This window comes from Peromyscus maniculatus, chromosome 19, assembly GCF_049852395.1.
Source record: "Peromyscus maniculatus bairdii isolate BWxNUB_F1_BW_parent chromosome 19, HU_Pman_BW_mat_3.1, whole genome shotgun sequence".
Taxonomy (NCBI): domain Eukaryota; kingdom Metazoa; phylum Chordata; class Mammalia; order Rodentia; family Cricetidae; genus Peromyscus; species Peromyscus maniculatus.
Window position 1 is genome coordinate 26,597,413 of NC_134870.1, and position 23,018 is coordinate 26,620,430.

General features: G+C 46.5%; 2 protein-coding genes across 9 annotated transcripts in view; one reads left to right on the top strand and one right to left on the bottom strand.

Moving 5' to 3' along the window:
* Positions 1-23,018, bottom strand: part of Hbegf (heparin binding EGF like growth factor) — a 104,297-nt gene that overhangs the window by 24,208 nt on the left and 57,071 nt on the right. The window lies entirely within an intron of this gene.
* Slc4a9 (solute carrier family 4 member 9) lies at positions 5,486-22,784 on the top strand. 7 transcript variants are annotated; one of them, XR_013046045.1, is made up of 23 exons: positions 5,487-5,758; positions 5,998-6,158; positions 6,532-6,645; positions 6,997-7,046; positions 7,179-7,336; positions 7,572-7,659; positions 8,008-8,162; positions 8,405-8,521; positions 8,685-8,859; positions 9,010-9,143; positions 9,276-9,538; positions 10,535-10,590; positions 10,797-10,985; positions 11,112-11,225; positions 12,580-12,741; positions 12,838-13,016; positions 14,391-14,463; positions 16,894-16,962; positions 17,189-17,362; positions 18,379-18,534; positions 18,891-18,984; positions 19,190-19,250; positions 22,600-22,784. XR_013046045.1 is itself a non-coding variant. In XM_076555006.1 (22 exons), exons 1-21 carry the CDS (start codon positions 5,541-5,543, stop codon positions 18,942-18,944), a joined length of 2,859 nt encoding a protein of 952 aa, XP_076411121.1. In that variant the 5' UTR covers positions 5,487-5,540; the 3' UTR covers positions 18,945-18,984; positions 22,600-22,783. The 7 variants fall into 7 exon arrangements, 5 of the variants coding, with proteins under 5 accessions (XP_076411124.1, XP_076411125.1, XP_076411121.1 ...); XM_076555006.1 differs by lacking the exon at positions 19,190-19,250 and having other exon boundaries at positions 22,600-22,783; XM_076555007.1 differs by lacking the exon at positions 22,600-22,784 and having other exon boundaries at positions 19,190-19,721.

A 23,018-nucleotide genomic window follows, 5' to 3' on the forward strand; every position in this document is an offset into this window, starting at 1 on the left:
ATTACTAATGTTCTCAATAGACTAAAAGATTTACTGCTGCTTTAATTTTGTGCATCACTATACTCATTACTACTGTAAAAAACTGTTGCTACATTAATTTTAGGCATATCTGCCTTGATAGCTATTATTACCACCTTTGCTGTAGCTACCACTACCTTAGAGTGCAAGAAATCCATACTGCTCATTTTGTTAATGAATTAAATAAAATTTTTCCTTGGCTTTGTCAAAAAAAAACTATTTATTTATTATGTATACAGTGTTCTGTCTCTGCACGTATCCCTGCAGGCTAGAAGAGGGCACCAGACTTTATTACAGATGGTTGTGAGCCACCATGTGGTTGCTGGGAATTGAACTCAAGACCTTTGGAAGAGTAAGCAGTGTTCTTAACCTTTGAGCCATCTCTCTGATTTCCGTATGTCGAACCATCCTTCCATCCCTGAGATGAAACCTACTTGGTCATGGTGGATAATTTTTTTGATGTGTTCTTGGATTCGGTTTGCTAATATTTTGTTGAGTATTTTTGTATCAATGTTCATGAGGGAGTTTGGTCTGTAATTCTCTTTCTTTCTTTTTCTTTCCTTTTCTTTTTTTTCTTTTTTCTTTCTTTCTTTCTTTCTTTCTTTCTTTCTTTCTTTCTTTCTTTCTTTCTTTCTTTCTTTCTTTCTTTTTTTTTTTTTTTGGTTTTTTTTCGAGACAGGGTTTCTCTGTGTAGTTTTGGGCCTTTCCTGGAACTTGCTTTGGAGACCAGGCTGGCCTCGAATTCACAGAGATCCGCCTGCCTCTGCCTCCCAAGTGCTGGGATTAAAGGCGTGCGCCGCCGCCGCCGCCGCCGCCGCCGCCGCCGCCGCCGCCGCCGCCGCCGCCGCCGCCGCCACCACCACCACCACCCAGCTGTAATTCTCTTTCTTAGTTGCATCTTTGTGTGGCTTGGGTATCAGGGTAATTGTAGCCTCATAAAAAGAGTTTGGTAGTGTTCCTTCTGTTTCTATTGTGTGGAACACTTTGAAGAGGATTGGTATTAGTTCTTCTTTGAAAATCAGGTAGAACTCTGCACTGAAACCATCTGGTCCTGGGCTTTTTTTGGTTGGGAGACTTTTGATGACTGTTTCTATTTCTTTAGGGGTTGTTGGTCTATTTAAATAGTTTATCTGGTCTTGATTTAACTTTGGTATGTGGTATCTATTCAGAAAATTGTCCGTTTCTTCCAGATTTTGCAATTTGTGGAATACAGGTTTTCGAAGTATGACCTGATGATTCTCTGGATTTCCTCGTTGTCTGTTGTTATTTCTCCCTTTTCATTTCTGATTTTGTTAATTTGGGTGCTCTCTCTTTGCCTTTTGGTTAATTTGGCTAGGGGTTTGCCTATCTTGTTGATTTTTTTCAAAGAACCAACTCTTTGTTTCATTGATTTTTTTGTATTGTTCTCTTGGTTTCTATTTCATTGATTTCAGCCCTCAATTTGATTATTTCCTGGCGTCTATTTCTCCTGGATGAGTTTGTTTCTTTTCTTTCTTTCTTTTTTTTTTTTTTTTAAGATTTATTTATTTATTATGTATACAGCATGTATGACTGCAGGCCAGAAGAGGGCACCAGATCTCATTACAGATGGTTGTGAGCCACCATGTGGTTGCTGGGAATTTAACTCAGGACCTCTGGAAGAGCAGCAGTCAGTGCTCTTAACCTCTGAGCCATCTCTCCAGCCCCGAGTTTGTTTCTTTTTGTTCTAGAGCTTTCAGTTGTGCTGTTAAGTCATTGGTATGAGATTTCTCCATCTTCTTTATGTGTGCATTTAGAGCCATAAATTTTCCTCTTAGCACTGCTTTCATAGTGTCCCATAAGTTTGGGTATGTTGTACTTTCATTTTCATTGAATTCTAGGAAATCTTTAATTTCTTTATTTCTTCCTTGACCCATTGGTGCTTCAGGTGGGCATTATTCAGTTTCCATGAGATTGTGGGCTTTCTATAACTTTTGTTGTTGTTGAAGTCTAATTTTAAGGCATGGTGGTCTGATAAGATACAGGAGGTTATTCCAATGTTTTTGTATCTGTTGAGATTTGTTTTGTGACCAAGCATGTGGTCAATTTTAGAGAAGGTACCATGGGATGCTAAGAAGAAGGTATATTCTTTTGTGTTAGGATGGAATATTCTGTAGATATTTATTAAGTCCATTTGAGTCATAACATCTGTTAGGTCCTTTACTTCTTTGTTAAGTTTCAGTCTGGTAGATCAGTCTTTTGGTGACAGTGGTGTGTTGAAATCTCCCACTACTAATGTGTGGGGTTTGATGTGTGATTTAAGCTTTAGTAATGTTTCTTTTATGAATGTGGGTGCCTTTGTATTTGGGGCATAAATGTTCAGAATCAAGACTTCATCTTAGTGGATTTTTCCTGTGATAAATATGTAATGTCCATCCTGATCTCTTTCGATTGATTTTAGTTTGAAGTCTATTTTATTAGATATTACCATAGCTACACCAGCTTGCTTCTTAGGTCCATTTGATTGATAAGCCTTTCCCCATCCCTTTACTCTGAGGTAGTGTCTGTCTTTGAAGTTAAGATGTGTTTCTTGTATGCAGCAGAAGGATGGATTCTGTTTTCTTATCCATTCTATTAGTCTGTATCTTTTTATAGGTGAGTTGAGACCATTGATATTGACGGATATTAATGACCAGTGATTGCTAATTCCTGGTTTTTTTTTTTTTGTGTGTGTGTGTGGTAGTGTTGTATTTTCCTTCTTTGGTATTTGTTGGTGTGGGATTATCTATTGTCTGAGTTTTCATGGGTGTGTTTAGCATCTTTAGGTTGGATTTTTCCTTCTAGTGCTTTCTGTAGGGCTGGGTTTGTGGACAGGTATTGATTAAATCTGGTTTTGTCATGGAATATTTTGTTTACTCCACCTATGGTGATTGAGAGTTTTGCTGGGTATAATAGTCTGGGTTGGCAACTGTGGTCTCTTAGTGTCTGCATAACATTTGTCCAGGACCTTCTAGCTTTCATAGTCTCTATTGAGAAGTCTGGTGTTATTCTGGTGGGTATGCCTTTTTATGTTACTTGGTCTTTTTCCCTTTGCAGCTCTTAATATTTTTTCTTTGTTCTGTATGTTTAGTGTTTTGATTATTATGTGGCGAGGGGACTTTTTTTTTTGATCCAGCCTATTCGGTATTCTGTAAGCTTCTTGAATCTTCATAGGTATTTCTTTCTTTGGGTTAGGAAACTTTTCTTCTATGATTTTGTTGAATATATTTTCTGTGCCTTTGAGTTGGTATTCTTCTCCTTCTTCTATCCCTATTATTCTTAGGTTTGGTCTTTTCATGGTGTCCCAAATTTCTTGGATGTTTTGTGTTACGACTTTTTTGTCTTTAGTGTTTTCTTTGACTGACAAATCTATTTTCTCTATTGTATCTTCAGTGTAAGAGATTCTCTGTTCCATCTCTTGCAATCGGTTGGTTATGCTTGCTTCTGTAGTTCCTGTTTGTTTAGTCAGAATTTCTGTTTCCAGCATTCCCTCAGCATGTGTTTCCTTTATTGTCTCAAATTCATTTTTCAGATCTTGAATTGTTTCCTTCATCTGTTTAATTACTTTTTCTTGGCTTTCTTTTATTTCTTCCAATTTTTTGTTTGTTTTTTCTTCCATTTATTTTTTTATTATTTTATTTTATTTTACAATACCATTCAGTTCTACATATCAGCCACGGGTTCCCCTATTCTCCCCCCTCCCACCACCTCCCCTTATCCCCAGCCCTTTTCTTCCATTTCTTTAAGGGAGTTTTTCATTTCCTCTTTAAGGACCTCTATCATCTTCTTAATGTCATTTTTTAGGATTGATTTCTTCTGCCTTGGTATGTTCAGGTCTTGCAGGTATAGAATCGGTAGGTTCTGATGTTGTCATATAGGTCTTTATGTTGTTGCCTGTAGTTTTGCACTGGCGTCTACTCATCTCTTCCTCTGCTCGGTGTAGGTCGTGTCTGTGTCTGAAGGTGCCTCTCTTGTTCTAATTGTTAGTCTTAGTCTACTAAGAGTTGTTGGTTAAATTGGTGCTGTTGGGCTCTGTTTCTTCAGGAGCAGCTTAGTCCAATCAATGTTAGTGGGTTCTGTCTCAGGGAGCAGTTGTTCCCAGTTGGTGTAGTGTAGGCTTATGGTTCTAGTGATCTGGTTTGGTGGCTGGGTGGTGCCTTCTTTTGTGTTCTCAGGTCACGTTTTGCTCATTCATCATCTCCTCAGCTGGATCTTGTTTCCTCAGACTGCAGACTGTAGGATTCTGAAACCTCTCCCGAATGGATCTCAGCTGAGAAGGTTGTTTAGTAGGGAAATCTCACCAACACCTCCAAGTTGTTGGGTTTCGTAGGATCGGCAGCTGGGCCCTGGGTTGGCCTCAGACAGAGTGTTCGGATCCGTGCTGGTTCTGTCCCACAGAGATGACTCCTTCCCCGAGTGCTGGGATTAAAGGCATCTCTAAAAATATTTTTAAAAGAACCCTTAGCTAGGAGTGGTGGCACATGCTTTTAAGCCCAGCAGTCAGGGGGCAGAGGTAGGCAGATCTCTGAGAGTTCAAGACCAGCTCAGTCTCTGTAACAAATTCCAGGCCCGCCAGGGATATATAGTGAGACCCTATCTCAAACAAACAAATAAAATCCTTATGGCTGCTGTATGGAAGATGGACTTTGGAAAGTGAGGAAGAGCCAAAGACAAAGAGGTTATTGCAAAAGTCTAGTGGGCTACTGAAATAATTCAGGTGAGAAATGATAGTGGCTTGGATCAGAGTAGTAGTGTTGGAGTTGGGGAATGTGGTTGGATTCTCAGTACATTTGAAAGGTAGCATCAATAGAATTTGATAAAGGACCACATTGTTTTTTGTAATTTTGGCTCCAGAAACTCGTACTTATGTACACACACACACACACACACACACACACACACACACACACACAATCTCTACCATCTTCAGTGAGGATTTGAGTTAAAAGGGGCAGGTAACTAAATTGGGTGTCCAGACATTGGATAGAAGAATTTAAGATATAGGCATTATGTTCTCCATGACCTGTCTCTACTTTCCAAAGTTAGCCCATTTAAGAGCTCTTTACTTTCTGTCTCCCTTGCCTGGCCTAGCTTCCACAAGCCCAGTTATTTATTAGTTCCTTCTTGGTCCAAATGTGTGTCTGTGGCCCCCATGCTATACTGTTGACACCCAAACAGTCCTGGATTTGTGGTGTCAATATTTGATACAGGATGGCCAGGGGCAACAGAATCTGGGCTGGGTAGCAGTTACTCCTATCTATTTACACAAAATACAGTGAGGTCAGATGTGGTGCACATACACAGGTTGGGCACTTCTGAAGGGTCTGGGAATGGCTAATTAGTCTTACAGACACTTAGACCAGCAGGGCTCTGAGAACAAGTAGAGGAGATGACCAGTATTTTCTGGAGCCAACAGGCTTGGCTTGGCTTGTGCTGAGCTGTAGTAAGGGGTGCAGTATAAATGCAGCCAGCCAGAGGGCCCCAGGACAGCACAGCTCCCCAGATTGTGTGCAAGCCTCTCCAAGATGAAGCTGCCAGGCCAAGAGGACTTTGGGCATTCTAGTGCTCATGAAAATGTCCTTGCGGAGGAAGTGGACAGTGGCCTTGGCCCTGGTCCCGGCCCTGGTGATCCCTCAGACACAGACAATGGGGAGTCGGGGATATCCCAGGACCCTCTGCTCTTCATTCAACTGAATGAGCTGTTGGGCTGGCCCCATGCACTGGAGTGGAGGGAGACGGGCAGGTGAGTAGGACCTGGCTAGCTCTACAGCATCCTTCCCACCTCAAATTAGGGTTTGTCCCTTGTATTCTTTCCACGATACTCAGCTTCCTCTACGTGGTTCTGAGTTCTCTGAGACCCAATGAAGGGTGACTGCTCAGGGAGAGCTACTCCGCACAACTGGATCAAAGGCAGCTGCACTGCCTTCTACGTACTAGACGTGGGAGAGTCTCCCGACAACACTGTCTATCCCTTCGTCACAGGTGGGTGCTGTTTGAAGAAAAGCTGGAAGTAGGCGCGGGCCGGTGGAGTGCCCCCCATGTGCCTACCCTGGCCTTACCCAGCCTCCAGAAGCTTCGAAGCCTGTTGGCCGAGGGCATTGTACTGCTGGACTGTCAAGCTCAGAACCTCCTGGAGCTTGTGGGTAGGCTTGGGAGACATTCTATTCCCTGGGAACTTCCCCCCCAAATCTTTGAATCTTCCAGAGCCTCTCCCTCCCCCATCCTACCCCAGGGACTGCCTGTTTCTGTCACAGAGATAGTGATGGAAAAGCAGCTGGGGGTGGTGACACATGTCTGTAATGTCAGTACTTGGCAGGCAGAGGACAGGAGGACCACTGAAAATTAGGCAGCCCCGTTTATGTAGTGAGATGCGTCTCAAAACAACATCTTGCATGGGAGTTCATTAGCCCATGCATTTCCTGAGAAGGAAAAACTCAAGGAATGAGAAGCACAGAAGGGCAGTGGTAGGACAGAGAGCTCTCAGGAGGGGGTTTGAATGTCACGCCTATTCTGCAGAGCAGGTAATCAGTGGGGAGTCCCTGAGCCCAGAACTGAGAGGACAGCTCCAAGCCTTGCTGCTGCAGAGACCCCAGCACCACATCCAGACCCCAGGCATCAGGCCCTGCAGAGGTGAGAGATGCCTCCTTGGGCCTAGGATCAAGACTCTGGCATAGGAGGAGCCCAGGTACCTTCTGTTTTCTTGAGCCAGGAGTGGTCGTGACTTGGCTCAGTCCTCAGGCCAAGCAAGATTCATGGGCAAGAGGAACCTGGTAATGGTGGAGGCAGAAGAGTGGGCACCGGGGCCATAACAGCCAGGGCTCTCCAAAGGGCTGCACTTGGCAGGTCCTGTGCCAGGAGCTTTACATGCAGTATCTGCTCATTTAAACTTCAGTTACCGTGGAGACGTCTACCACAGCTGTCCCCCAGTAGGCCTTCCCCTAAAGCTTGTGCTCTTCACTACTATGCATTCCTGTTTTGCAGGGTCTAGTGCTTTCAGAAATGCTTCTCATGATGAGGACAGCCCCCTGAAGGTTTGTGGCCCTTCCTTGGGCAAGGCTGGGAGGAAGATCGGGAATTGAGAGACCCACCTTCCACCTGGCTCCTCAGTTGAGTTTCTGCCAACATCTCCCTCTCTAAATAATCTCTCATACTCTGCCACCCAGCATCAGAACCCCTTGAGACAGAAGCTGCCTCCGGGAGCTGAGGCAGCAGCAGTGTTGGCAGGAGAGCTGGGTTTCCTGGCTCAGCCACTAGGGGTCTTCGTAAGACTGCGGACTCCAGTGGTGCTGGAGCCTCTTACGGAGGTGATCTTGCCTAGCAGGTGAGGTGACTGAGAGTCAGGGAGGGCTCTGGGGCACAGAAGGGCCTTTACTGAGGAGGGTGGGGTCTTTGGATCCAGTTCCCTGAGAGTGTCTAGGAAATGCTACCCAGGGGTGAGTCTGCAGAGCTGGTGTGTACCTGAGCAGCAGGGAGGTCAGCGCTAAGTGTCGGAGGCTCTCTTAGCAGGCAGTGCTGCCGGATGAGAGAGCAGCTTGGAGGCCCCATTCCTTCTTCAGGTTTTTCTGCCTCCTTTTGGGTCCTCCCACCCTGGAAGGGAGCTACCGCGAGATGGGTCGGGCAGCAGCTGTCCTACTCAGTGACCCGGTGAGTAGAGCAGGTGTTCCTCTGTGCATATTTGCGTGTGTGTATGGAGCATGCATACAGACTCTGATCAGAAATAACAGTGAGGCAGAGTGTGGCTTTGTGTTTGTAACCTGGGGGCTGACATTTCCATAACTATCAATGTAGCTGGATTGCAATAGGCACAGCATGAATGAATGAATGAATGAATGAATGAATGAATGAATGAATGAATGAACGAATGTATGCATTTGTGTGCAAATTATAAATCTGACTGCTTGTAGTTTGTGTGAGTGTGGTTTTGAGAAAATACAAGTGAAAACACTTGTTCAAATAGTGCATTTACTGTCCACTCTGTGACCTTAAATGCAGCAATTCCAGTGGTCAGTTCGCCGGGCAAGCGATCTTCATGACCTTCTGGCAGCCCTGGATGCCTTCCTACAGGAGTTGACAACTCTACCCCCAGGGCGGTGGGACCGAACAGCCCGGATTCCCCCGCCCAAATGCCTACCCTCTCAGCACAAAAGGTACCTGGGACCACAATTCCACACAGATCTTCCCTTTGGTTATGGGTCTACCGTGCTCCCTGTCTAAGTTTGGCATTCACACAGTGGGACTATGACCTGGATCTAACTTCTCCCCGACAGTTTAAGAGCTGCCCTTAGCAGCCACCACAGTAGCCTCCAGGGGGCGGGGTGTCACGGACTCCGGAGTCAGATGTCAGGTTGGCTGAAGATGTCAGCCCATCTGGGGTTCCCTTTCTGCTCAGACTCCACTCGGAACTGCAGGAAGTCACTGGCCTCTCGGGCCGGAGTGCGTCCCAGGCAGAGGACTGGCACCACCATGGACAGCACACACCCAGCCCAGAATTGCAAAGGACCGGCAGGTGAGGGGAGCTGGATGGGAACAAGGGCTGGGATCTTATGGAAGACTCACAGGGGCATCACAATGTGCAGGCAAGGTGGGAGGGGCTCCCCTGGATACAGAGAAAAGCAGGATGCAGGCAGGGGGTATGGAAACCTGGATCACTGACGACCCACGGGTGGGAGGCTGTTTGGGGGTCTTGTCCAGGACGTGCGCCGGAAGGCATGCTGGTACCCCAGCGATTTCTTGGACGCCCTACACCCCCAGTGTTTCTCAGCTGTGCTCTACATTTACCTGGCCACAGTCACAAACGCCATCACTTTTGGGGGTCTGCTGGGAGATGCCACTGAAGGTGCCCAGGTGCGTGGGTTTGTATGATGGGATTGGCATAAACTTTGGTGTCCCACCGGCCTGACCTCTTGGGACTGTGAGTGGGGCTGAGACTCCATGGGAGCTAGGGCTCCTGTGTTGGGAGGTCAGGGTCCTATGAAGAGCTATGTCCACTTCCAGGGAGTGCTGGAGAGTTTCCTGGGCACAGCGGTGGCTGGCGCTGCCTTCTGCCTGATGGCAGGCCAGCCCCTCACCATCCTTAGCAGCACAGGACCAGTGCTGGTGTTTGAGCGCCTGCTCTTTTCTTTTAGCAGGTAGGAGACCTCTCTCACCTCTCCAGCCGTTGGTGGGTGAAGAGGAGAGGGTGGGGGCTCTCTCTGGCTTGAGGGGCACCTACCCTGGGTTAGGCGGGGAGCAGCTAGCCCTGACTGTCCTCACTCCTACAGAGATCACAGCCTGGACTACCTGCCCTTCCGCCTGTGGGTAGGCATCTGGGTGGCCACATTTTGCCTGGTGCTGGTGGCTACAGAGGCCAGCTTGCTGGTGCGCTACTTCACCCGATTCACAGAGGAAGGATTCTGTGCTCTCATCAGCCTCATCTTCATTTATGATGCCGTGGGGAAAATGCTGAACTTGATCCGTGCCTATCCAATCCAAAGGCCGGGATCTCCTGCCTATGGTTGCTTCTGTCACTACCCAGGACCAGGAGGTAGGTGAGGGAAACTGATACCTTGGCCAGCTGAGGAAAGAGGTGGGAACTGGGCTGCTAAGTTCAGGAAAATGCTGAGTACTTATCCAACAGCCAGAACTCTCCTTTCGGGTTCAGGATCAGGTACAAAAGAAATCTACGGAAATCCCAGGATTGTGTTTATTTCTGACAGCCCTGATAGAAGAGTATGGGATCTACATATGGGTTAATGGGCTTCCTAAGAGTAAAGCCAAAATCAGACTTACCCATCCCAGAATGGCAGCACTGGATGGGGGACTGTGTTGCACCAGAGGAGCAGAGCAAAGTACGCCAACCAGGCAGCTTACTCTCGAGAGAAGAGAGGAAAGGGCAGGACCAAGCATGCCTGCCTCCACTGCCTAAAGTCCCCAGTCCAACAAATCACAGCTCCTGAGTGAAAGAGGAAAACCAGGTGGAGGGGTTTGGAATGTTACGCTTACATAGATCCCTCCACGTGGAAGGTAGCAGCAGAAATGGGGGAAGGTGTCCTTGGTGGAGAGGGGGCGGCCCAGGGGGAGACAGGGTCTCATGTAGTCTAGTATGGTCTCCAACTCACTATGTAATCAGTGATGACCTTGAACACCTGATCCCCCTACTTCGATCTCCAACTGCTCAGAGCATAAGCGTGAGGCATCAACTGCCTAGGTAAAGACGTATCTTTTCTAATCTGTGTCTGATTCTACTAGTCCTGAATGAGCCCATTTCTTGCTCTGGTAGACACAGATCTGTGAGTGCATGCATTTGGTCAATGTTTGATGGGCAAGTGTGGTGGCTCAGTTCTGTGCTCAGCGCCAGAGACACAGAGGGCAGGGAATCCGAGGGCGTGAGTGTACACAGTAGCAACTTGCAAACACACCCAATCAGCAGGATGATCAGAATCAGGACCTTTCTAGTTCAGGTGGAGCAACAAAGTCGACTCCTGTGGAGAAAAGTTTCTCAAGGAAGGAGGGCTTAACGCCAGAATTCTCTGCTTCCCAGGAAATGCATCTGAGTGGACAAGCACAAAGCACAAAGACACAGATGTCTTAAGCGTGGTGAGAGCCTGCGCCAAGAAAGGTCTGAGAAAGAAAAGAGTTAGAGGTCTTCGGCTCTTCCCACCCAGGGAGGAAAGAAAGCTTCATTGATTACTTCAATTTAGCCTATGGCCAATCCTGGGTCCCTGATGTCTCTGTGGGTTCCCTTCCTTTGAGGTGGGTCCTCTGCTGCCCACTGTCCAATACCTTAGCACCCCTCTATTCAGCACCTAGGGCTGGTCAACGCATCCTTGCTGTCTCCACCCGAGTGCACCCGGCAGGGAGGCTACCCGCGAGGTCCCAGCTGTTACACGGTGCCAGACGTTGCCTTCTTCTCCCTTCTCCTCTTTTTTACTTCCTTCCTTTGTGCCGTGGCCCTCAAGCATGTCAAGAACAGCCGCCTCTTCCCCTCTGTTGTAAGTTCCGTTTTTTCTTTCTGTGTAAAAGCTCTGGTTTTAGCCCTGGGTCCTGTCTGCACATGGGAAAGGTGGAAAAAGAAACGGAAAGGCGGGCCCAGACTAAACCGTCCACTATATGGCCAGGTGCGCAAGGTGTTGAGCGACTTTTCCTCAGTCCTGGCCATCCTGCTGGGCTGTGGCCTGGACGCCTTTCTTGGCCTAGCCACACCGAAGCTCTTGGTGCCCACAGAATTCAAGGTGAGAGCTGGACAGAATGAGGGAGGAGGATGGGGACAGTGGAGCCAGCAACTCTGGAGTAATAAGCTGCATAGATTCCGTACTTCTCTTCTTCCGCATCTTTCCCTTCACTCATGATAGAGAGAGCAAAAACAATGGCCTCACAGAGTCGTTGAGTGATAAAACGAGGTAGCTCAACAGACACATAAGGCATGAAGAATGCTGTACACAGTAGCTGTTATTATAGGGTAGGTGTTGGAGGATGGGCTCTGGGCAGCAGGCTTGGGTTTGAATTCCAATTCTGCCTCTTCCTAGCTGGCTCTAGGCATCTATGTTTTTTGGAGACAGAGTCTCCTGTAGTTCAGATTTACCTCAAACTCCCTATGTAGCCAAGGCTTGGCCTTGAACTCTTGATCTTCCTGCTTTGACCCTCCATGTGCTGTGATTACAGGCATGCACCATCATCCCTCCCCTGAGAATTTCAGTCTATAAAAATAGGATAATCGATAGCCGCCTCTCATAGGTTGTTTTCGGGTTTACATATCATAGTCTAAATAGTTACTACAGTGCTCGGCGCATACCACATACTGAGTGAATGCTGCTGTTACGGCTTCTCCCCACCACCGGCATGGCCCTACCCACTTCCATACACCCTACTCCTCTTTACACCCCTCACTGCCAACTCTGATTCAGTAAAGCTGGGGCTCCCTCTGTAGGGCATAACAGTATACAGTACCAGACTTTGCCTGGACAATAGGAAACCTTCCCCCCACTGACCCCACCAGGGCAGGACAGCAAGGGGGCTCTAATGGGGGTGGTTTTAGGGCTCAGAGCCTCAGCCAATCACCTGGGCCCCCTCCCCACCACAGACGCTTATAATCAGAGCAGACGCAGACACACCTAACCCCGCCCCACCTCTGCCCCAGACTGAGGCAGGTCTGAACCTGAGCTGCCCCGTTCTGGATGGTGGGGTGGGGTGTGAGCCTAAGGAGGAAGGCTGTGAATAAGAACAAAGCAGTGTGTGCAGCTTATATTCTCCAACTCTTCTTCCAGAGAGAGAGAGAGAGAGAGAGACAGACAGACAGACAGACAGACCCTGGAAACTAAAGCCCAGAGCCCTTGGCTCCATCCAGACTAGTCCCTTCTTTCTGTTCCCTTTTAAGGCACTGGGATACACGAAGGAGAGGTGTGTGTGTGTGTGTGTGTGTGTGTGTGTGTGTGTGTGTGTGTGTGTGTGACAGTGCTACTATCTAGAATCTAAGGACTTGGGAGCAGGAGGTAGATTGTGGGAGAGTGTCAAGATGGGAGATAGGGGTGTGCAGGTGAGGTGTTCTTGGGAGACACTTTCCAACCTGTCCATGGAATGTCCCCTCAGCCTACACTCCCTGGGCGTGGCTGGCTGGTGTCTCCGTTTGGAGCGAACCCCTGGTGGCTGAGTGTGGCAGCTGCCTTGCCTGCCCTGCTGCTATCTATCCTTATCTTCATGGACCAGCAGATCACAGCAGTCATCCTCAACCGTGCAGAGTATAGACTGCAGGTAAGGCTGCTGGGTAAGGGCCGAGATAAGAGACAGAAACCCAGAGCGGGCTCCAGACGGCACTTCTAGCTTCAAAACCACCCCCACTTCCTGCAGAAGGGAGCTGGCTTCCACCTGGACCTCTTCTGTGTAGCTGCTTTGCTGCTGCTCACATCGGCACTTGGGCTGCCCTGGTATGTCTCAGCCACTGTCATCTCTCTGGCCCACATGGATAGTCTTCGGAGAGAAAGCAAAGCCTGTGTCCCTGGCGAAGCCCCCCACTTCCTGGGCATCAGGTAAAGCATGTAATCAGTAGGCTGGAGTGAGAAAGGTGTGGCCAAAGAGTTATGGGATGTGTGAGTTATTCGGGTAGCTTCAATTCTGTGCTTATGCCCTTTAAGAACTGCCATGGGGAAAGTAGATGCACTTTGAGATGGGTGAGGGGCCTCAAAAGAGTGTTATGCAGGTGGTGGTGCACATCTTTAATCCCAGCGCTTCAGAGGCAGAGCCAGGCAGATCTCTCTGAGTTCAAGGCCAGCCTGATCTACAGAGCGAGTTCCAGGACAGCCAGGACTACACAGAGAAACCCTGTCTCAAAAAACCAAACCAAACCAAAGACCAAAACAACCAACCAAACAACAACCCCCCGTCCCCCGCAAAAAGAAGAGCATTATAAATGTAAGGGTGAAGGTAGCCAGGGATAAAGTGGAGGGTGAGATGCCACCTAAGAGTCCCCACTCAATGTAGAAGCATACCATGGACGTTGCAAAGGAATCCATGAGAAAAACAATTTTGTAGCTGTTAGAAACAGAGTCTACCTAAAATACATGACATCGACTAACTTTGTAAATTATTAAATATTAAGTCTTTATGGCAGTGGAAACTGCTAATTTCCCACCAAAAATAAAAAACAACTTATGGAATTGGGGATGGAATTCAGTGGTAGTGCTGACCTAGTACATATGAGGCCCTAGGTTCGATTCCTAGAACCACTAAAACAAACAAACAAACAAACAAAAAACCCCAGCGGGCTGGTGAGGTGGTTCAGTGGGTAAAGGTACTTCTGGCCACATCTCATGACTTCCTGGGACCTGGGTGGTAAAAGGAAAGAACTGACTCCTGCAAGTTGTCCTCTGACCATCACATGCACACCAAGACAGGCACATACTTATATACATGCATGCACATACACAGTATAAGTCAGTACAATGTAATAAAACATTTTTGTTTTTTGTTTTTTTTTTTTTTTGTTTTTTGTTTTTTTTTGTTTTTCGAGACAGGGTTTCTCTGTGTAGTTTTGCGCCTTTCCTGGAGCTCACTTGGTAGCCCAGGCTGGCCTCGAACTCACAGCGATCCACCTGGCTATGCCTCCCGAGTGCTGGGATTAAAGGCGTGCGCCACCACCGCCCGGCTTGTAATAAAACATTTTTAAAAACCCAAACAAAACAGAACAATGAACCTGAACTGATGAGGGGCCTGGGCCCCATGCTGGAGTGCTTTGCCTTTCCTTTCAGTTTTTTACAGCAGGCAAGGGGCCTTCGCCAGGTAACCTATTGAGGGAATCCCTCTTCTCTCTGGATGCCAGGTCTGTTCTAGGCCTGGTTAAGGGGTCTAGCCTGGGTGCTCGAGGAGCACACACAGAGCCAGGTAATTCCTCCTTCTCCCCACAGGGAGCAGCGGCTGACGGGTTTGGTGGTGTTCATCCTTACAGGCGTCTCCATCTTCCTGGCACCTGTGCTCAAGGTACACGTTTGGCCAGGGTCAGGGCCAGTGCAGCAAGAGCAATAGAACAGACTCTGGTTAAATTCTTACTAGTGTTCCAAGAACTGCATCTTCTTCTCACACTGTTTCAATAATCCTCATCTAACTAATCCTGAGAGACACATATACTCTACAAACGAGAAACCTGATGGTTAAAGATGTAATTTGTAAGTGCCTGCCAATTTCTCAGATTAAAAAAAAAACCCAGATTTCCAGAGCATGGTGGATTTTACCTGTAATCTCAGAGCCAGGAGGTTGAGGCAGGAGGCTTGCTTCAACTTTGAGGCCAGCCTGCATACACAATAAGTTGCAGGCCAGCTTAGGCTATAGTATGAGACCCTGTCTCAGAAAAAAACAAAAAAGTGGTGTGTGTGTGTGTGTGTGTGTGTGTGTGTGTGTGTGTGTGTGTGTGTGATGGCTCAGTGAATAAAGGTATTTGCTAACAAGCCTGAATTTGATATTGGGCCTGAGTCTATAAGATGGAAGGAAAGGACTGATTCTAACAATATATTCTCTAATCTCCATGCTTGCACACACACACACACACACACACACACACACACACACACACACAGAGAGAGAGAGAGAGAGAGAGAGAGAGAGAGAGAGAGAGAGAGAGAGAGAGAAAATATAGTAACAATAACAACAAAAGAAACCAAAATAGACCAGGTGTGGTGGTCCCATAATTCAAGCACTTAGAAGGTGGAGGATCAGGAGTTCAAGTTCAAGGCTAGCCTCAGTTATATAGTAGGTTTGGGACCATCTTGGTCTACATGAGACCTTATCTAAAAAATAAACATTTAAAAACTGTACCTAATTTCTTGGCCAGTAGGATTTCTGTTCGGTAGAGTGGGATATAGGGATTCCATCACCCCTAGGGTTCTAGCACTGCCTTTGTTCCAGTCTCCCAACAAGCTTAAGACTATGTCTGTATTCATGTCCCAGAAAAACTTCAAAGCAAAAACCATTCACTCTTTCTCAAGGTTTATGAAACTTCTGCTGGGTATCCCACTGTGCTTGGTACCAAAGAGAGGAGAGAAGTCCTGAAAAGGAATATGAAACCAAACTTTACCAGAAACTTTACACACACACACACACACACACACACACACACACACACACACACACACAGCCTAGCTATAGAAGAAAAGGTCAACAAGCCAAGCAGTCAAGGAGGGTGTGGAAATGTCAGACAAGAGTCATTGGCAGGAGGACAGGAGCAGGAGGTTAAGCAGGGCCAAGGTCATGGAGGCTGGGTGAGAGTGACGCAGTAGGAGAGCCAGATGGACTGGATTAACCACTTGCTAAGTAGGGTGACTCTCCTAAATGATGTGCCAGCCACTGTGCCAGGAACTGGAGGTATACAGTGGTGATAACACACATCTCTATCCTCCTTGGAGTCTGGAGATAGAGGACAGATTTTTAAAAGTTAGAGCAATGGGATAACTTCAGATGATAACTTCTGTGAAAAAAACAAAAGTGGATAAGGTGATTAAGAGTGCTAGGGCTGGCCTGGCAAGATGGTTCAGTGGGCAAAGTCTCTGGCATGCAAGACGGACGACTGACCTGAGTGCAGTCCCTAGAACCCATGGTGGGAGGAGAAACCCACTCCCCCAAGTTGATCGTTGACCTCCGTACACAAGCTGTGGAACACATATAGTAACAGTAGTAAACAAATATTTTTAAATTTTACAAACAGTGCCAGGGCTACTTCAGATTGAGCAGTCAGAGAAGACCTTTCCAGAATGAAATGAGATGAAGCATGAGTGGATATAAAGTACAAGAGAGGAGTATTTGATTGATTGGTTGGTTGGTTGGTTGAGACAGGGTTTCACTATGTAGCCCTGGCTATCCTGGAACTTGCTACATAGAACAAGGTGGCTTTGAATTTATATACATCTTCCTGTCTCTGCCTCCCAAGTGCTGGATCACAGGTGTGTGTCACGATGCCCAGGCATGAGGGACATTTTAGGAGGAAAGAATAGCAAAGCAAAAGGCTTTGAAAGGGTAAGGAATAAATGCCAGCATACGAATGGAAAGTGGACAGTATATGGGAGCATATAGAGCAGAGGGCAATGTGAAGATAATACAAGAGGAAGCTGCATATGGTGGCACAATGTAATCCCAGCAATCAGGAGGTTAGGGCAAGAGGATGTAGAGTTCTAGGTCAGCAATACTGTGATGAAATAAAAAGATTGGAGAGGCAAGTTACTTTGTCTCTCTATTCCTCATCTGTAAAATGCAGACAACAATAATAATCTACCTCATGTGATTGGCATGAAAAGACTCAATGAAATCAGGCATACGAGATGTGAAAGGAAAAGCAAGGCCTGGCAGGCTCCAGTTTGGAGGTCTAAGTGGGGCACATGGGAGGCTGGAAGGTAAGTTCCTTTGCTATCTGTCTACTACTAGTTCATCCCAATGCCTGTGCTCTACGGCATCTTCCTGTACATGGGAGTAGCAGCACTCAGCAGCATCCAGGTGAGCTCATTACAATCACCTGGCAACCCCACTCCTCCTCTCCACATTTGCCGATCTCCCTCAGATCCATTATCCTGCTTCTCCTGGACATAGGAACTCTGCTGCCATGCTCTAGATGGGGAGGCCAAGGGAGCTCTCTGCCCTTCCCCTTGCAGTGCGTGTAGCTAACAGTGATATCCTCCAAATTATCTCATCATCCCGCTTTCTTTTCCTCCCATTCTCCCAGTTCATGAAAAGAGTGCAGCTATTGTTGATGCCAACAAAACATCAGCCAGACACGCTGCTCTTGCGGCATGTGCCTCTGAGCAGAGTCCACCTGTTCACAGCCATCCAGCTTGCCTGCTTGGGTCTGCTTTGGATAATCAAGTCTACCCCTGCAGCCATTATCTTCCCACTTATGGTAACTTGGATGTGGGGTGTTGAGCAGTTCTGGGAGACTCTGAGCTTGGGGTGGTGGCTGAAGAACACTCCTCTCTCTTACTTTCCCTGGCTCTTTCTGGTTGGAAATCCTAAGACCAAGAAAGCTGGCTGGGGGATGCTTACAGATGAATTAGTCTCAGGATACTTGATTCGCCAAGTTTCCTAACTAATTTGGGTTTGTCCACAAACCCCCCCCCCCCCCCGCCCCCAAATAACTGAGCTCCTGGAAGGACAATGCTGACACTTTTGTTACTCAGTAAGGCTTAACAGAAGAGAAAGTTACAAACTTCTGGCTTTGCAATAGGACCAATCTAGTTCCACATGCCAGGTGTGTGACCTCAGGGAAGTTACTAATCTTTCAGGGCTTCAGTTGCCTTTTATGTACAATTTGAGTAAACTACAAACTGGGTACAATGTTTTTTGCTTGTAACCCCAGTACTTGGGAGGCTGAGGCAGAAGGATCACATTGTGTTTGAGGCCAGCTTGGACCTCAAGGTGAGATCCAATCTTAAAAATCAAAACAAAAAGTGGATGTGGTGGTAAACACCTGTAATTCCAGCACTCAGGAGGCAGAGGCAGGGGGATCACCACAAGTTCAAGGCCAGCCTAGTCTACATAGCGAGTTCCAGGCCAGCCAGAAGTACACACTGAGCTGCACAGTGAGAACATGTCTCAAAAACAACTAACCAACCAACCAACCAACCAACCAACAAACAAACACAAAAAACTAGGCATGATGGTGCACACTTGTAATCCCAACACTAACACTTGAGAGGTTGAGGATCAGGAGCTCAAGGTCATCCTTAGCTACATGGCAAATTCAAGGCCAGACTGAGCTACATAAAACCTTACCTAAAAACAAAGCAATAGCAAACAAACAAAAAAAGGGTCTACTTCGTAGAAATGTGTCAGCACTCAGTGAAATAAGAGGAGGCCTAGGACTGCTTGTCCCAGCTGCTGTTGCTGAGAGCCTGGGGCTTGTTTCTCTCTCTACAGTTACTGGGCCTGGTGGGAGTCCGAAAAGCACTGGAGTGGGTCTTTTCACCACAGGAACTCCTCTGGCTGGATGAGCTCATGCCAGAGGAGGAGAAGAACATCCCTGAGAATGGACTGGAGCCAGAGCACTTGTTCAGTAGAAATGACAGTGAAGATGTAAGTTCCAGGCTGAGTCTTTCTGAGGGAGTGGGGAGGGGTTGAGAGGCTGCTGTCCGGAGCTGTCCCTAAAGTCTGAGATCTTCATTCAACCTGAAGACCTGATCAACATAGGCATCCCTGTTGTCTCTGTATTACTGCAGGCAGAGCGGAGGGCTTAGGGAAACCTTCCTCCACAGGCAAAGTTCTGGTTTATGAGTCCATGGAGACAGAGAGAGCTATCACACAGCTCTGTGAGCTAGCTTCTCTACCCAGACCTTTGTTTTGTTTTTAATGTAAATTCCTATCTAGTTCCTGAGTCCCTTTTTTTTTTTTTTTGTCTGTTCCCAAACTGTCCTTGGATATTTCTTCCACAGTCAGAACTGATGTATCAGCCAAAGGCTCCAGAAATCAACATCTCTGTGAATTAGCTGCAGTAAGAGTGTGGAGACACCAGGAACCAAACACAAGGTGAGGGTGTGGGGCAAAGCGCTCCTGGGGTGGAGGGAGGAAAGGTGTGGGATCAGACCTTGGGACCTCCTGTTTGCTGGATGGATATCCTGGTTTTCTGCCCATATTCCGGTCCCTTGTGAACTCTGGGATGTGGAGGAAGTAGAAAGGAACTTCCCAGAGGGAAGAATGAATTCCCAGGGCAGTTCTGGATTTTTGCCGGTAGAGGGAGGTCAAGCTTATTACAAACAGATCCCAGGAGATGGAGGTGCGGAGGAGAGGAAGGGGTGAGTGGCCCAGGAGGGAAGACTGGGAAGGGAGGCGGGAGGAATAAAGCCTATGCTCCCTTCTTCTGCCCAGGAGTCCCCTCCCCGAGGTTGGCAGGAACCATGCTCGCTCCAGACAAGCCTTCATTTTATTCACCCATGCAGCACTTGTGATTTATATCAACATAGGATAGACAGAACAATCACAGCCCCTGATCCCAGGAAGCTGAAACTGGAGTGGGGGAGACAGAAACATGGACGATTTTTAGTGGGAGAGCGCTGGATAAGGAAAGAAGCACAAGCCATGAGAAGAGCAGAGGACCCTTGCATGGAGGTGGGGTAGGAAGAAGAAAGGGTTTAGGAGTAGAACAGAAGTGGGCCAGGTAAGATGGAGGGGAATATTCTATGCAGAAGCCACACCATATGCATGAGCTGAGAAGCTGAACTGAACTTTCCTTGTGGACAACAGTACATCTCTCCATACCTCTACCTGTCTAAGAACCTCCATCACTTGAAATGAACCTTTTCTTTCTTTCTTTCTTTCTTTCTTTCTTTCTTTCTTTCTTTCTTTCTTTCTTTCTTTCTTTCTTTCTTTCTTTCTTTCTTTCTTTCTTCTTCTTTTTCTCTTTTTTTTCTTTTTGGTTTTTTTGAGACAGGGTTTCTCTGTGTAGCTTTGGAGCCTGTCCTGGAACTCACTTTGTAGACCAGGTTGGTCTCGAACTCACAGAGATCCACCTGGCTCTGCCTCCCGAGTGCTGGGATTAAAGGTGTGCAGCACCACCACCACCACCACCACCACCTGGCTTTTTTCTTTCTTTTTAATCTAGAGGGTATTGTTACATAACCTAGGCTGCCCTCTAACTGGTAACCCTTCTGCTACATCCCGAGTGTTGAGATTACAAGTGTAGGCCGCCATGTCTGGTTCTGCGTGTTTGGGGACATGTGTGGGACGGGCTAAAGAGCAAAAGGACAAGTCAGTCACTGGCTAAGCCAGAACAACATCTCCCAGGCTCTCCGTGTCCCTGTCCCCGCTGTGTGTCCCTGTGACTGCCTTGATCACTATGTCCTCTCTCAGTTCACAGGTGTTTTATTCAGGAAGTCAGCATTGGTGGCCTTTGGCTTCACTGCCAGATGTTGTTGGCTAGGGACCTGAATTGTGACGCAGGATTGAAAGGCAGCTGGCAAAGACTACCTTTGGAGCTGGGGTCTAGGGGTGGGAAGTAGCAGGAGCAGCTGGTTTGTTGCTGCTTAGGAAAGACAGACAAGCCAGAGGAACCAAAGCAGGTGCCAGTCACTCAGTCTTTACACAGTAAAGGGACCTGAACACAGCCCTTTTATTTATTATTTATTTATTTATTTATTTATTTATTTATTTATTTATTTATTTATTCATTCATTCATTCATTTATTTGAGACAGGGTTTCTCTGTGTGATCCTGGCTGTACTACTCTGTAGACCAGGCTGGCCTGGAACTCAGAGATCCGTTTGCCCCGTTTGCCTCTCTCTCCCTAATGCTGGGAATAAAGGTATACACTACCACTGCCCAGCTAAGAAGTCCTTCTATTTTTAAGTCCTCACAATAGCTTGTAGGGATCACCTTTTCTACTTATAAAAGGGGGGAAAAGGACAGATGTGTGGTTCACATCTGTAATACCAGCACTTGGTAGACAGAGGCAGGAAGACTGCCACAGATTTAAGGCCAGTTCAGTACATAGTGTGAGACTTTGTCTCAAAAAAAAAAAAAAAAAAAAGGGTGGGTGGGATGGGGTGGAGAGACAGGCACATGCCTTTGATCCCAGCACTTGGGGAGCAGGGGTAAATGGATTGCTATGAGTTCAAGGCCAGCCTGGTCTACATGGCAAGTTCTAGGACAGCCAATATAGAAAGACCCTGTCTATAAAAAGAAATGGTCCTTTTTTCCAGAATAGGTATTCTCCACCTGATACTTTTTTTATGCACATAGAATAAGCTTTATTGCTTTATTGATCACAAAAGTAAATAAGGTTACTAGAAAGTACTGAAACATTACAGAAATTGAATTTTTTTCAATTTCTATAATTTTGAAATTAAAATTTACTGGAAATAACCACTGCCCATATTTTTGTGTTCAATGTTAAGATTTATTTCAATGAGCTGGACAGTGGTGGCACAAGCCTTTGATCCCAGCACTCTGGAGGCAGAAGCAGGTAGATCTCTGTGAGTTTGAGGCCAGCCGGGCCTATAGAGTTGAGTTCCAGGCATCCAAAGCTGTTACACAGAGGAACCCTGTCTTGAAAACAACAACAAAAAACCCAAAACCAGCCAAACAAAAAGATTTATTTCAATGAACAATATATGTTAATTTTGTTGTTTTTGGTTTTGAGTTTTTCTAGACAGGGTTTCTCTGTGTAGCTTTGGCTGTCCTGGAACTCACTCTGTAGACCAGGCTGGGATCCTGAAACTCAGAGATCCAACTGCCTCTGCCTCCCAGTGCTGGGATTAAAGGCATGCACCATCATTGTCTGGCTGAACAATTTGTTTATTAAATTGAATCATACTATGGGGTTTCATAACATACCTGCTACTTAATATTCATTGGATAGTTTCTTTACATATATATCTATCTCATTCTTTTTACTATCTATTATCTTAGTTGCTTTTTTATTGTTATGATAAAATACCACGACCAGAGCAACTTATAAAAGAATTATCTAATGTGGGGCTTCCAGTTTCAGAGAGTCAGAGTTCATAACTGTCACAGTGGGGAGTGTGTCAGCACGAAGACCCGGCACAACACAGTGGAGGGCGGGGTTCAGAAGTGGTCCAGCATCTTGAAACCTCAAGGGCCACCCCCAGTGACACACCTCCTCTAACAAGGCCACACCTCCTAATCCTTCCCAAACAGCTCCACCAACTGAGGACCAATTATTCAAACATATGAGCCCATGGGCTATTCACGTTCAAACCACCATATCTGTATATAATGAATAATTTTATAAGTTGAAGAAGATAATAAAGAGTATACAAAATGTCTTCTGCAAGTACAAGAATTTTCATAGTGTAAATACCTAGGAGTGGAATTAAAGAATAATAAGGAGTATGAAAATGCCATAATAAAGCCCATCATTTGCCAGGCAGTGGTGGCACTCGTCTTTAATCCCAGCATTCAGGAGGATCTCTCTGAGTTTGAGGCCAGCCTGGTCTACAGAGTGAGTTCTAGGACAGGCTCCATAGCTACACAGAGAAACCCTGTCTCAAAAAACAAAAAACAAACAAACAAACAAAAAAACAACCACTACCACCACAACAACAAAAACCATCATTTGTATATAAACTTGAGAATTTAAAGTATATATATATATAGAGAGTTGTTTTTTGTTTTGTTTTTTAGGGTCTGGAGAGATGGCTCAGCGATTAAGAGCACTTGCAGCTCCTCCAGAGGACCTGAGTACGATGACCAGCATCCATACGGCAGCTTATAGCCATCTCTAACTCCAGTTCCAGGGAGTCTAGCACCCTCTCCTAGCCTTCTTGAGTACCAGGCATGCACAAAGTGCCCTTGAATACATGCCGGCAAGATACACATAAAATAAAATAGATCAATCCTTAAAAATACTTTGTGGATAATTAAAAAAAAGAAGACTGAGCCAGATGTGGTCATGTACACCTGAAATCCTAGCACTGGAGATGCTGAAGTAGGAGGATTTCAAGTTTGAGGAAAGCCTAGGCCACAGGGTAGGTTCATGGTCAGCCTTGGCTACATAACAAGTCTGTCTCAAAACAGGAAAGACAAAGAAGAGCAACTCGTAA